Raw genomic sequence first — 15,153 nt, 5'->3', positions numbered from 1 at the left:
TCTAAAGTAGGTGCCCCAGATTTGCCCTTAACTTCTGCCCCTCCCTTATAGATTCGACGCGATCCTCAGCCAAACACAGATAAGCCTGCTCACATTTGTAAAGTAAGAAAGCCTTCTCTTCGCCTCTTGTAGATTTGGGCCGCAATTAAGCGACTTTTCATATTTCTACGTGTCTGACAGCTATTTGTTATACTATCCTCCCGACTTGCCCCATTCAGGTAATTATGCTGCAAATATTAAGAGCCACTGTACTTTCCAACAAGCTACATTCCTCTTTCTTGGTTGTGCTCCCTCGATATACACGTGTGTGCAGAATGAAATACGGGCTAGGAGCAACAAACAACATACATAACACGAGTATTACTCGGAATTTCTCGGCTGTGTTTGTGTAGCTGGCGCATCTGAATGATTCTTGTCAATGTCACTTTGAACGGCCAATTTGAAAAGGGAATTATATGTAACCGCCTTCTTGCTATTTTGTCTTGACCTTTGCTATTCGGGCTTCAGTCCAGCACTCTTCACTAGCATGCCCTTGTTTATGAGTCACAGAGCCGTGCTTATTTCCCATTTTATTGCGATGGTAGCCGTAATGTTTCTTTGCCATGCTGAAGGCGTCTGATGAAGCTGCCTAGGCGTAGAAAAAGAAGGTTTTGAACTTGATAGCGTAGAACCAATGCTCTGCATCACAGTGATTTGCAGACACTAAAGACGTTGCGCTGATAGTCGTGTTACAGGACTGCTCAACGTAAATATCTTGTTAGGTTTTTCCACTCGTCATGGAACGCGTTTATTACGCTCTGAACCTTGTTTTCAACGCAGGTATAGCTTCCGTCACCGCCGACATGAAACTGTGCTGTTTGAAGGACCCGCTTGACCCAACATCTGACGGTGCCGCCATACTAGAGGACATAAAAACTGCTTTTACTTGCATACAAAAGCTCGGCTACCGGTTTCCGTACTTCCACTACTTGGGGACGCCCACTTGGCGACGTTTCGAGAAAGCTATGGACGACTTCACCAAGTAAGTGCCGCCTGTTGCGTATTCAATAATCGAAAATAGTCGCATTAACCTTGAAAGCTTCATTTATCATAGGAACGCCTGTATCCGTTAACGCGGCTCGATACTCTATTTGTCTACTCTGCTGCACGTACAATACTGCAGACGGATGTTCTAGTGAGGAAGCACGCAACGACGGCAATGGTGCGCCACATAACTAGCACCAGCGGACGACCAGCACATCACACGATCATCTGAGGTGCGCTACTTCTGGAAATACGCTTCGACTCTGCGCTGCGAAGTCGAAAAATGCAGTCGTTTTGGTAGCGGCGTAAGGGCCTGTGACAAAATCTGAGGTCGACGTCGCGCAACTGCTCCTGCGTACGCGAGGGGGGTAGTTTGAGGAATAGCTTTAGAGACATTTTCTTGGTGAAGCTGCGGAGCGTTGGTGCGAAGGGCTCCGGGATGCAAGACACCAAGGACCTGGCGCGTGACCTCTGCGCGAACAAACTCCTGAATTTTTAACATTAGAAGAGCTTGTTCATTTACGATGGCTAGACCTCACTGCAAGTAATCAGGTGAAGGAGGGAGTCTGGTTCGGAGGCTTTGCCGGCGCAACTCTTTGTAGCTCTGACAGAGTTCGATTACTTCGACGATAGTGTCAACATTCTGATAGCAATATTTGGAGTGCGTCGTCTTCGATTCGTTTGACTATATCGGGCATCGAGGTTCAACTCTGGAGTTCCAGGGTGAATTAGGAGCCGCACCTCTACTAAATGTTTCCAGCTTAAATGCGAAGGCATGCTGGAAAACGGGTAGGTGTCGCAGATGTTCGGCCAAGCACAAGAATGACATGCTTACGCAGGTGGTGATGGCGTTTAGGCGCAGGCTACTCTCCCTTGCAGATGTTTTGTGTTGTGCTTTGACACTTTCGTAACTGCCTGATGTACACTTGTTATAGCTAAATACATCACTTTATATTCTTTAGGCGCACATACCGTCAGATTGAAGAAGCGGCCCGGCGTATAGAATGTCAAAAGCTGGAAAGCGAGTCAACAGTATTGCGACGCCTGCTACTTGAAAAGAAGTTGACCTTCGGAGAAATTTTCACATTCACTAGCGATTTCATTCTCTCAGGCGTTGATACGGTAAGCAATTGAGTACTATGTCGCACTCAATGTACTGCAGATTGAGTACACTTAATTTACTATCCCTAACGGTGAACCTGACACTAAATAATGAAGTAAATGCCTGCCGAAAAATACTTTTTTCAGACAGCGTTTGCCACAACTTGCTTGTTGTTCCAATTAGCGAAGAATCGAGAAGCTCAGCAGAAAGCACGCTCTGAAATTCTGGATGCTGCTCGGGAAAATTCGGGCTTCATAGCACCAGAACAACTTGAGAAAATGCTGTTCCTCAAGGCGTGCCTCAGAGAAAGCCTAAGGTGAGCGAAGCACTTATTTGATTTAGCAGTGACGTTTTGTTGTTCGCTATTTCTTCGTTTTCTTTATTATGGCATCATGAATAAATAAAAGTAGGCTGTGAATTACAGTGGCTCGTATGTTTACAAAAACGACCACAGGAAATATGCAGCTCTCTAGAACATATACCGAGCTTAATATTTTGAACTTTTGGTAATTTCTATTCCTCCTTTTTTTCTACAAGCTAACTGGTTCCTGAAAAAGCGCCCACCGCACTTGGAGTGATACTTTTCTTCCTAAGATCTTTAAATATACGCAGAAATGAACTAAGTAACCCTAAAACGCCTTAGATAGGGTTTATTTGCGTCATAAATATTCTCTACACAGTCTGATCCCCACGTTCCATGGGCTTTGAGCGCACTCCTGACAGATTGAGCTGAAAAACGGCCTCTTCTTAATCACCCCCCTACCCCCCTGTCCCGCCTACAAGCACACAGTGATATGCCTTAGGTACCCTAGGTCCTACCGCAACGCTTGGCTTGACTTAGCTAGGTCATGTCGAGATAGCCAAGCACACAGCCACCCGAAATGGACTTGGAGGTGGAGACACTGGTGTGCAAACCACAGCTTGCATTTCGTAGTTTGGGCATTTTGGAATTCAAGATTCTGAGTTGCAGGAGGCACGTGTAGATCTTGGAACAAAGTATTTTGGGGAGCACAGAATACTCCAAGTCGTAGTGTGGTTAAACTTCCCGAGGCCAAGGCAGACTCGCAATCAGCGGTTGTTGTCACCTTTGTGTTTACCTCCGAGCCACCACTCACTGCATTGTGTCAACTACCCCTCGTGGTGACCGATATTGTCATTATGCCGTGTCCTGAACGTTGAGCAAGTGGGTGCACGACTTATACATTGTTGTTTCTGCTAAAGAGCTAGTTGGTTTCCATTAGCTCCTTGCGCAGATGAGGCTTTTCGAGGTTCATAAAGGTAACCACCACGCCTGGATGCATTGCTTGTCTGGTTTGTGCAGAATAAAGTAAATGCACGCATTGCACGTGACAACATGAAACAAATCTATGACTTCACCCCCACGGAACAGTAGCGCCGGGGAGCAAAACTCGTAAGAGGCGCTCCGTGTTTCGCCACTGCGGTGCAAGCTTCATTCCAACAAAATCTACACTTTGTATGAGCGGTGTCTACATTTTGAAATAGTGGTTCTTACAACAGAAATGTAATAAAACATGAATTCACTGAGAATGTTGCAGTCAACAGCAATCCGGGGGGCACTTACAGCCTTGTTGGTACCTATCTAGTCTTATACCTTTCTCCCTCCCTTTATGAGAAAAGTTGTGTGTACATTAGTAGAGTTGGCTTACTTGGAAATGCCATTGTTTGTTTCACTGCCCTTAGTGTCTTTTCTGTTTTGACGCATTGAATGCTGTTTGTGAATTATAAACGGAACCCAAAATGTAACTTCGTCCTAGTGCTGATACATTATTTTCGCGGTAGCAATACCAGTCCTGTCCTATGAATGTAATTTTTGAGTTTCAGAAACCTTTGTTCGTAAAACTGACGGTATTAATATTTTGGAGAAATAGTCTATAAATTTACCCAAATTTATTTCTTGCCTTTTGCGCCTCTTTAAATGGGAAGTGTTTTGGTGTGCGTAAAATGAAATCGATAAATTTTGTATCATGCCATCATGTGCAATGCTCAGTAACCTTCGTTTCTAAAAATTGTCTGAAGTCGTATTGCTGCTCATTATACATCATGTAATGGTTTTATTGGCAGGTTGAACCCACCTGCTCCAGGAATTTACAGAATACTGGACCATGACGTTGTGATGTCAGGCTACATGGTCTCAGCTGGGGTAGGTCCCACTTAAAATTTTTATATTTTTATATTTCGGATTTTGAACACCAAATGACGTTGGTAGTATGTACACAAATGAGCGAAGCCGCGCTTCTACTACCATTGTGAACTGGCGAGTGATAAAAGCCTCAGCCTAGAGCCGACGTTTGTGTCGTGTATAGAATTGAATGAAGCTCCGTGGTATGATGGCTTTGCAACTCAGGTTGCAACTCAGGCATGCAACTTGTTATGGACTAGTATGTTACGAGCCAGAAAAAACATTTCGGTTGTTGAAATACCACTCCTAGATACCGAAGTGTCGATCTACCGAACACGTTGACAAAATAACCGTCTCCTCAGGTTCCTCCTGGTAAAGCCACTTTCCTTTACCTAAACATGAATGTGAAGGCGTATCATTGAATACCTAAGTAGCGTGTAATGCTGCATACTTCACTGCATTCGAGACGTGCTCCACTTTCGATTTTGCTACCTAAAACAACACAATGGTCGATACCGTGTAATTGTTACTTTTCTCAAAAACCCCCCACAAGAAAATGAGTGTACCTCTACTATATCATTATACATGCATATGTCTTCAACTTCCGGGTGAATATTTTTCCTCGTTTCTTCTATATATTTTGGAAAGAATCAAATGTTATGTGTCATATAATGTACAAAGGGTCGCAAAAGAACATACCTACTGGGTGAATATAATTCCGGGTGAATATTTTTCCTCGTTTCTTCTAATATATTTTGGAAAGAATCAAATGTTATGTGCCATATAATGTACAAAGGGTCGCAAAAGAACATAGCTACCTCTACCCCAATATCCAGGGACCTACAAGGGGGTGAGGGCATTGTATTAAGTTAGGGCTAGGCGAGGGAGACAAAAATTCAGGAAAATGTAATAATACGATTAGAATTATTTGTCTGCTTCTCCCTCCTTGCACTTTTATCGCGTTTCTCTATAACCTCTTTACTCCGGTGGTTCTATTGACCTTCAAAACAGATCACGTGAGCAGAAAACAAAGGCGATGCGTTATCAGTTGACATTTCCAGACATATCTTCTCAAACTATACTCTTCTTTTTTTCACCTCCAGTTAGTATGTGCACCAGTTACGTGTGTCCTCATCACTTGTAGATGTACAGCAGATGAATTCTACACTTCTCACCATTCTTGCGAAATACAGCAGTTTCATGATTGCATAACATTAAATGAATCTTTACCAATTATCTCAGTAATGAAGCTCTCACCACCAAAAAACATGTGCACAACTGCATGAATGCTAAACGCTTTAATGACAATAAACTTCGCCAGGGATAGGTTTTGCTTGAATGTTTTTCTGCGGGATGTCAGCACTACTGAAGAAGTACATGCAGCTCTTTTATGCACTCATCCCCTGTCTTTATCTCTACTACACCCGCATTTATACACGTCTTGGACTTAGAAACGGCAGTGAAAGAAGAAAAATAAACAAAAACAAGGCGAACAGATTGAAAAAAAAGGGCTCATAGCCAGCTATAAGTGATCACGTTGAAAGAGTTCAGAAGTCTGGCCCGTCAGCCAGCCATGGCTGACAGACCGAAAGACAACGACAAACAAGCGCTTCCACGGAAGAGGACTAGACCCCAGTAGGAAATTATGTACCGAGTTTATATATTTGATTGCTCGTGAGTGCTCTTTGTCCCTGTCCGGCGGCCTTCAGCAATATTACGTGCAACATCATGATACCTGCTCTTTAGAAACATTTTGGCGTATGAACGTTTCTGCGGGCCTATGCTCCTAACACCGGCGTCACCCGAATGGCTATGGCTATCAATTGGCTTTGTAAATGAACATTTCCTCTCTTTTGAGGGGATTTTTTGGTTAACCGCTAAAAACTGTAAAATCATTCTATAATCGCTTAAATAGCGTAACACGTTTTACAGAAGAAGACGAACAACAACAACAAGAGCAAAAATAACAACGTCTCCAAGAACGGGGCTCAAACTATACACAAATCTTACATATTGGTGCTTCGCAGCGCTCCTGGCTAGATCGGAGTAGTGCACTGGCAGCTACGAAATGCCTCTCGCACGCAGGTATTGCTTAAGGGTATTCTGTTCCACCTATTGGTTAGAGTTCGGGCTTCGATACTAGAATTTCATTCCTCTATAATCCCGCCATCCAACAATTTTATGTATGTTTATTTATTGCAATATATTATATGTACATATACTTACATGTACATATATGTGTACACATATATAATGTAATACATATATGGTATTACGTTATATGAACATATACTTACAAAAATCCGGGACATCACAGCGACGGCGAAAGTTCGTCGTAAGCGCCAAGGTAGCGAGGCACTGGAAGTAGTAAAGGAATACATCTATTTAGGGCAGGTAGTGACGGCGGATCCGGATCATGAGACGGAAATAACCAGAAGAATAAGAATGGGCTGGGGTGCGTTTGGCAGGCATTCTCAGATCATGAGCAGCAGGTTGCCATTATCCCTCAAGAGAAAAGTGTGTAATAGCTGTGTCTTACCAGTACTCACCTAAGGGACAGGAACCTGGAGGCTTACGAAAAGAGTTCTACTTAAATTGAGGACGACGCAACGAGCTATGGAAAGAAGAATGAGGGGTGTAACGTTAAGGGAGTTAAGGGATAAGAAAAGAGCAGATTGTGTGAGGGAACAAACGCGAGGTAATGACATCTTAGTTGAAATCAAGAAAAAGAAATGGGATTCTAAGAGAACGGAAGCGTAGCAGGGGGTGGCAGAAAGTTGGGTGGTCGGATGAGATTAGGAACTTTGTAGGGACTACATGGCCACAATTAGTACATGACCGGGGTTGTTGGAGAAGTGTGCGAGAGGCCTTTGCCCTGCAGTGGGCGTAACCAGGCTGATGATGATGATGATGATGATGATGATGATGATGACGACGATGAAGCGTCCAGCCACATTCCTATCGCAATAAAAGAAAGCAAATAGGATAAAGGTATGCGATTGCTTTTGAATGTACTTCGAAGGAATGGATATCTGAAGTGCTCTATGTAATGCGTACAGATAAGGCTTTGGCTCAAGATTGATCAATCATATGTATCAGAAAAACATGAGATTCTATTTGAAGACGTTTTTTATAGAAGAGACAAATCATGCTGCTGAATTTTCTCAGCAGTAGCATCAGAATAACGGCTACTTAAGGGCCGACATTCTTGGATAACTAGTGATATCGCCTTCAGGCGCCTTCGGCGGCAAAGCACGCCGAGACTAGGAGTAGCTCTCTTTTCGCCGAGTTAACTTAAGCTTTGGTATTTTAAGTAACGGCGATGACAAATAAAGAAAGGCAGGGAGGCTAACTAGACTTTGTGCAGTTTGCTACTGTATCTATGGGGGACAGGGATGTGACAGTGGCATAAAGTGAAAACAAGATCCTAGATCAGTCACACACGCTACATACAAGTCGCAGCGCGTATGCAGCTTGGCATTCAAGTCTGTCGCTGGCAGGTGCTATAGCTCGTCTGACTGTGCTTACGAGATGAGCCACCAGGCCCCCAGGCCCTTCTCTTTGGTAAAAGTTCAATCGTTCCGTTTACTCAAGGCACAGCGAAAAGTGTGGCGTTGTTTGTTTGTGCGGGAGCAATCGCGTATGAGATGATCAGTAGTTTCTCCACGTTTGCGCGCTCAGCGCACACAGGTAAATGATTCATTCGAACGCGATATCTTTAAATAACTTCAAAGCTACTCTGACTCACGGATGGCATAGCAGTGTTGCATCCATCATTACCGCTGAAGTTACCACGACATCTTTCAAGATAATGAGAATAAATTTTGCAGTGCTAGTAGGTATCGGATGAATAATCAACGACGTTTTAACTCAGTGTCACATACTGGTTATGAAGCTGCGTTTTACTAATGTGCGATATTCTTGTTTCGTAAGGAATTCTTGAAGAAGAATGTTTGCACAGTATCTCTCCCTTAACAGCTACGTTTTAATGACGCGCCATTAGTTTTTAAACTGTATGAACGAATTCCCTCCTGTTTGGGTCGCAAGTTGGCCTGCAGTATTCTGTAAATAAAATAAAAAAACTTGTGGTTTGGAACATGATTGGGTGTTTCCTATGCATATTTCTTTCGGGAATATCACAGCAATCTCTTTGTTGTTATTTTCTTGTTCTCAGGTGCCTATCTTTGTAGATTACTACGTCGCTGGACGCATCAATGAAAATTTTAGCCATCCTGAGCTGTTCCTACCTGAGCGCTGGCTGAAAGAGCAGCCAGAAAACCTGCACCATGACAGATACGCATCCCTTCCGTTTAGCTTTGGACCGCGGATGTGTCCTGGCCGAACAATAGCGGAGCTCCACGCATGCCTTCTTGTAGCCAAGGTACGTATGATTACGGAGACTGAGCTGCCTATACTAGCGAGCAAATTCATCAGCAGAACTCCAAACAGATTACAAATGTGTCAGACCCTGCGTTCTTTAATCCTTTTTTTATGCCACGATGCTTGTAGTCGAAGCAGCAGATATTTAATGGATGACTTTCCATTAGAAGGGGCCAATGGATACATGAAAAATAGCCCTCCTTGATTGAACGTCGTGTATTTCAGAATACATACTTGTGTACGTTAATTCTCGTGACATCTTTGCGTGTATATATATATATCCAAACAAGCCAACAAACAAAGACACCTAGGACAACACGGGGAAAATAACTTGTACTTACGAATTGGAATAAAAAAATGTAAATTAATGGAATTGAAATTCGATGAAAAAACAACTTGCCGCAGGTAGGGAACGATCCCACGTCCTTGCATTACGCGTGTGATGCTCTAACAATTGAGCTACCACGGCGCCGTCCTCTCAGCCACTTTCTGCGGTAGCTATGTGTTACTACTAGAACTAACCCTGGGAGTGTTAGCCAGCTCCACCATTCACAACCCTAGGTGGCGGATGTGGAACATCCTTGCTGCCGCAGGCGTCACGAGTACGGGATCTTTTTGGGTGAAGGCAACTGGTCAATAAACGCACGTGCTACTTGAGTGCATGAATCTTCTCCTGATTCGAGAACCTCATTATGTAATGAACGAGAAGAAAGGGGGTGAACCGAGGGGCCCGATTTTTATTATTCATGTCATAAGAAGCCAACAAACAAAGACACCAAGGACAACACAGGGCAAATTACTTTTATTTACTAATTGGAATAAAGTAATTAGAAATTAATGGAATTAAAAGTGAATAAAGAAACAACTTGCCGCAGGTGGTTAACAATCCCAGGCCTTCGCCTTAAGGCCAGAATACATGGAGCGAACTTTCACGACGAAGTTCGGGCGGCAGAAAATGTGCCGCGGCGCGACGCCGTATGTTCGTCGAGCTGCGCTTCATGGAGCGAAGACACGGCGGCCGCCGCCGGCGAGTCGCTGCGTTGTTATCAGTGTGGCTGGACGAGGCAAATGCACTGTAGTGAAACACATCACACAACAAAAAAAAAACTTTAACGACAACTATTATCACTTTTGAATTGCGGAACACTCTAAAAACGCGTAAAATTTTGTTTAGAAATGATTTCTAGTGTTTTTTATGTGTTTGAGACATTCATGTGCCGATGCTATGCGTTGTGGCAACGCTGGGCGGGTAAACAACTTTTGGCTCCTCCAACTCCGCGGCTCTGTTCTGTGGCTCAACGCGCGCGCGGCCGAAGCAAGTAGACCCGAAAGTAGCGCACGTGAGCCTGAGCCTTCTTTCTTTGATCTTTGTAGTCATAGCGACTGCAGCCCCGCAGGATGGCACGCTTCTGAACTGCCGAAATTAACTTGTCGTTAAAGTCCAGCCGCGCCGCTTTGGATGCCATGAATACGAAAAGCGGGAGACCGATGATAGAGCGGGTGCGGCATACACGGACAAGCGGGGAAGCCTAGTCGGAAGTCGGGGCGGATAGTGAGACCTGATTGGCTCGCTTTGCGGCGCCGCACGTTTGCCGCTTCCGGTATCGTCGACGCCCGACGAACTTTCCTGCGCCAGCTAGATCGGCGGCGAATGATGTTTTCTCCCCCGCCGCGCGTCGCGCGTACGCCGCCGGGCGTCGAACGCCGACTATTCGTCGCATATTCGCTCCATGTATTCTGGCCTTTAAGCGTGCGATGCGAAGACGTCCGACGTGTGTGTGTGTGTGTGTGTGTGTGCGTGTGTGTGTGTGTGTGTGTGTGTGTGTGTGCGCGTGTGTGCGTGTGTGTGTGCGTACGTGTGTGTGCGCGCGTGTGTGTGTGTGTGTGTGTGGTGCCGCCGGCAAAATGATAATGCGTCGCACTAAAAACCAAAAGCAGTATGACATCTCGTCACGTTTTTTAATACGGCACGAAGAACAAAAATGGAGTCTAACAATTCTACACGTGAAGCTCGGGAACCTTGCTTTCCTGACGCCGACATCTTTGTCCGCAACACAATGTGTGGGGCAAAAAAGTATTCTTGTAGTCACCTTTTCTCCAGAAATTTCGCATAAACACGAACTTGTTGTATTGCTCTATCACGTAAAATATTAGCTCAATTGAATAAAGGAAGCCTGCTTCATGACAACTTGGAAGAAGAACGTTGCCGCTAGTATACAAAGGGTTATGCGCTTTCTTTTTTTGCCGACTGCTGTTCGAAATACTTGAAGAGAGAACTCTCTCATTGTGTTGTGTGAGCACTCAGTGGACATCATTTTTATCTACAAATTCGGACAAATTATGCAGCGCGGGGCATCTTGACTTTTAACGTTTCCTCATCGTGTAGGAAGCTCTAGAAACGAATAAAGCAGGTGTGTGTTATGGAGGCATCGTATGCACTCAAACATACCCACTATAATATGCGTACGTATCCTAGGCACATGTAGAGGTGAGCTCCACGATAAGTGTTCAGTGCGATAAAATGGAATACAGTAACAGAAGCGTGTACGTGTAGATGCTATGGCTTCTCTCATTACCTCTGACTCGGCCATTGTGAACTTAATGTGTAGTCGCCAAAGGCAGCAACGATAGTCTTCTTGTCAACGTCAATATTTTCCCTCTGTACTGCCCCTTTTTCACTAAAAATTAATTGAGTCTGACAACGCCTGGCCATCACTGTCGGCTTATTTCACACCGTCTTAGTCCTTGTTGCATCGTCGATTGCGCCTTTCCACATAGCTACGTGGAGGCTCTGCCCTCCTGCTTCAAAAGGCATGCCTCAGGCAACGCGTGAGGCATGAGCCTGGGTGAGTGCTTGGGCGAACGCACGAAGATGCCGTTTGCACTATACTTTCCAGTCATTTAATAAGCATGCCCCACCTTAGGCATTCCTATAAAACGGTTTGAGATGCTGTTTTATTGCATTCGGCTCCTTTCAACAGCTCACTTCTATGCTACGTACATCTGGTAACGTATTGCTTCCTTTCTTTTCATTCTGTCTTAGTTATTGGTGCATTGTATAAGGGACCAATTCTCTGCTTTTCTTTTCTCATTTACAAGGTTCACAGATTTCCTCACAGCCAATCGTTACCGCAGTATATCTATCGCATAACGTAAAGTTTTTTTTTTCTTTTTTTTGCAACTGGACTCCACTATGACGTTATATCTTCACTCTGTCTTAAAAGTGGGAATATCCGGTATACTATTCAATATTCGAAGGTCATTTTTCTTGAATATTAGGCTTTGATTCCACTTGAAAATTTTCCTATTTCCCTATAGCTTATACCTTCGGGAACGCCATGGCAAAGTTACAAACATTTAGGGCTATTTAGCCACAAGCTAATGTATTACTGGTACGATGCTCTTACCAACTGAGCAACCTCAGCGCCACACACACAAGCTAATGTCAGAGTCTTACATATTGGGGTACGGCTTGGAGCATACCGGGGGTCAAAAGGCTTACCTAGAGAGATCTTCTAAATGGATAGGGTCAGCATTTTTAGAGGTATAGAGGTATAGAACGTGCGGTCAGATAAACAAGCCACTATGATCTAGAAGTTGTGGAGGAATTAGTGGAGGAAGTCCATAGTCATACTGACTGCTTACCTGGGGTGTCGACCATTGCTGTTGTCATTGCGGAAATTCTCGCAAGTGTGAGAAATAAGAGGAGCCAAGTGACCCTGGAATGCCCATGATTAATCTCGACCGCAAATTGCACTGCCATGACATGTCGCTCTGCCAATTCTTGCGCTAATTCCTGCCAAGCTGTAAAGTGCAGAAGCATTTTGAGAAATTGAAATAAATGAAGCCACACCAGGCAAGACGTGTGTGACTATCAAATTTTCTTAGACCGATTTTCTAGAACTCATTCCTTGACTTTAGGCATCAGATTGTTTCTTAAATATGAATATGGTACGCCGTGGAGTTCAGGAGCATCTGAAGCCTTGCTCGCATTGTCACCAAAGCGGTATGATTACGGCAAATTGGAATACAGCGAGGAAAAGCCGAATGACGGACCAAAAGTGGATTCGGCAGTACTTTCATAGTTTCAATGCTAGAAAAATTCGACTAAAACTTCCATTAAATTTTGCACGGAAATGCCGCATTCGCCAAATAACCCCTGTGTTTTTATGCCCCCTTTCCTGCTTGCAGATTTTGCTGAAGTACGAGGTTCATTGTGAGAAAGAAGACATTGGGTTTCATGGACGGTTGGGCAACGTACCGAATGACTCAGTCGACTTCTCTCTCAAAAACGTTTCTACGCCAGCTGTATTAAAAATGGTTTAATGAGCAGGTGTTAGGTGTCACTCTAAGCATACTGCGCTGAGGCATCGTGGTGGTACACTATAATGACAACCTGTAATTAGGGTATTGAATTAACTAATAAAACCACTGTTTGCTATTTACTTTACTCACATATATACAGAAACAGTGCGCTGAGAAGGAATACTACAATAGAGGAGCCTAAAATAAGAGGCTACGCGGAACAAGCGGCCATAATGCAAGCCAGCAAAGTGAGGATGACACTTGGGACGTTCCGATCGATTGCGCACTCATCGAGGTTGGTTAAGAGCCCAGGGCTGCTCTGAAGCCGTGGTATAGAGGCTAACTGCTGCCCCCCCCCCCCCTTATCAGGCCAGCCTTCTACACATTACAGCAAGAAGGTAACCACAATTACTTTAATTGCTTCCTTAATAGTTATTAAATTCTATTTGAATCATAAAAGTCATAGGCTGCAACAAAAGACGAAAAAATCGCCTGCAGCTTTTACTTCCTGTGAGGGCCGCTACAAGGGCTGTGAAGAAAGGTGCGTAAATCTTCAAGGTGGACATGTTGAGGAGATCGACGCGTACTTGCAGAATGCTAATTCTGTGAAGGAGGTTACCCATGCGTACGTTTTCGTCACTTTCGAAAATGTCAGTCCCATACTGCGGGCATTCTACTGTAGTCCCCCTCACATTTGAGTGCTCAATTCCGTGTCGCCGGTTCTTCTTCTTTCGTCGAAACTGTAACACTTTGCATGCAGTTCTTTACTTTAAAATGAAATCAAAGTTCATTGAGCATTACCAAGTAAACAAAGCACCCGTTAAACTACACAAGTAGCAGAAAAGGTTATTGATTACAAGTAATTATTTACAGGTGATGGGTTGCGCACAATTATGCAAGAAACCCAGCTTCGAGCCCCCATAGGTAGGTTGTACTTTCTAATTATATTTTTTGTTCTATTTGCACCTCCTGTGCTGGCTTTTTTTGTACAGTTATTTCTATATCTACGCGAAGCCACAAGAATTTAGGCAAAAGTTGTGCAAACAATAACAAAATAAGAAAGAATTCACCGAGCATGAACCCAACGTGGCCGCAAACCATAGGCGAACCTTAATTTCCGCAGGCGCCACCCGGGTCTCAACAAAAACATTCCAGTTAAGGATAGCTTCCGAGGTCTGCGTAGGTACAAAACATGGTCTTGACGGCTTCCGGGTTTCAGCATGACCGGGCTTTCCGAAGCCATCAGCGCAAAAGGGCAAACGGGTAGTGACCGTTCTTGACACCAGGAAATGACGCAGCCTTCGAATACCCGCAAGGACGAGTTAGAAAGAATGTCCTTGGAGCGGCAGCAGTTATTTCTTCTTCTTTTCCACAAGAACAGCTTTGTCTGTTTGCTTTGATCACTGCACACTTTCTACTTGTCTGCATTCAAAAGAAACGATGTTATCGTCTGGTGACTGCATGCATAGGTGGCGAGATTTCATTTTTCCGCGGCGGGACCTGGGGCCCGACCAGCTTTCCGCATATATATATATATATATATATATATATATATATCTATATATAGAGTGACGGCGTGTTATGAGTATATACAAGGCCTCATAGTAGGAGACTGTTAAATTTTACAGCCTCAGTACTCTCGGTGGTGTAATTGTCGCATACTTGGCTATCAATAATACTGCTTCGCCTTCCCGGCGAAACTACAGCCTCTCTCTCTCTCTCTCTCTCTCTCTCTCTCTCTCTCTCTCTCTCTCGCGCGCGCTCTCTCGTGTTCTTTTTTTTTTAATCCGAGCGCTGCTGCGCATGACTGCTGTTGATTCCGATTTAGAGTGAATCCGACTTGGTCTCATTTCGGTTACTGAGTGAATTATACAGTGTTCTTCAATTATCATGCACGAAGACTTAAAGAATGAGCAGTTGCGTTACTCGAAGAAAACTAGTGCATATTATTTCCAGTACAGTGGAGTAGCCGCCAGTTGCTGGGCGCGTACTCTATTTTGCTTATGTGCATGTACGGGGGTACCGCGAGAGGGACGACTAGTACATATATTTGTCTGACCTTCGTGCTTGCGCCTTCACACATTCTTGTGACGTTTTATTGGCCATAATCAACCTGAATATAAATTAAGAATTTATATATATACATATATATATATATATATATATATATATATATATATATATATATATATATATATATATA

The 15,153-nt window shown here is 44.0% G+C and overlaps 1 protein-coding gene across 6 annotated transcripts in view; it reads left to right on the top strand.

The window, feature by feature from the left end:
- Positions 1–13,085, top strand: part of LOC135897612 (probable cytochrome P450 49a1) — a 189,783-nt gene extending 176,698 nt beyond the window's left edge. For 4 of the 6 annotated variants that reach the window (XM_070538075.1, XM_070538074.1, XM_065426292.1 and 1 more), the window contains 6 exons: positions 820–1,021; positions 1,986–2,145; positions 2,272–2,441; positions 4,208–4,286; positions 8,440–8,646; positions 12,837–13,083. In XM_070538075.1, the coding sequence (XP_070394176.1) occupies positions 820–1,021; positions 1,986–2,145; positions 2,272–2,441; positions 4,208–4,286; positions 8,440–8,646; positions 12,837–12,971 (953 nt within the window). In that variant the 3' untranslated portion in view covers positions 12,972–13,083. Of the gene's footprint in view, positions 1–819; positions 1,022–1,985; positions 2,146–2,271; positions 2,442–4,207; positions 4,287–8,439; positions 8,647–12,836 lie in introns of all 6 variants that reach the window. The other 2 variants (XM_065426291.1, XM_065426293.1) reach the window with 2 other exon arrangements.
- The last annotated feature ends 2,068 nt before the right edge of the window (positions 13,086–15,153 follow it).

The sequence above is a fragment of the Dermacentor albipictus genome, chromosome 4 (genome assembly GCF_038994185.2).
Source record: "Dermacentor albipictus isolate Rhodes 1998 colony chromosome 4, USDA_Dalb.pri_finalv2, whole genome shotgun sequence".
Classification (NCBI taxonomy): Eukaryota; Metazoa; Arthropoda; class Arachnida; order Ixodida; family Ixodidae; genus Dermacentor; species Dermacentor albipictus.
The sequence above is the reverse complement of the archived record's forward strand: the minus strand, read 5'-3'. Positions and strand labels throughout refer to the sequence as shown.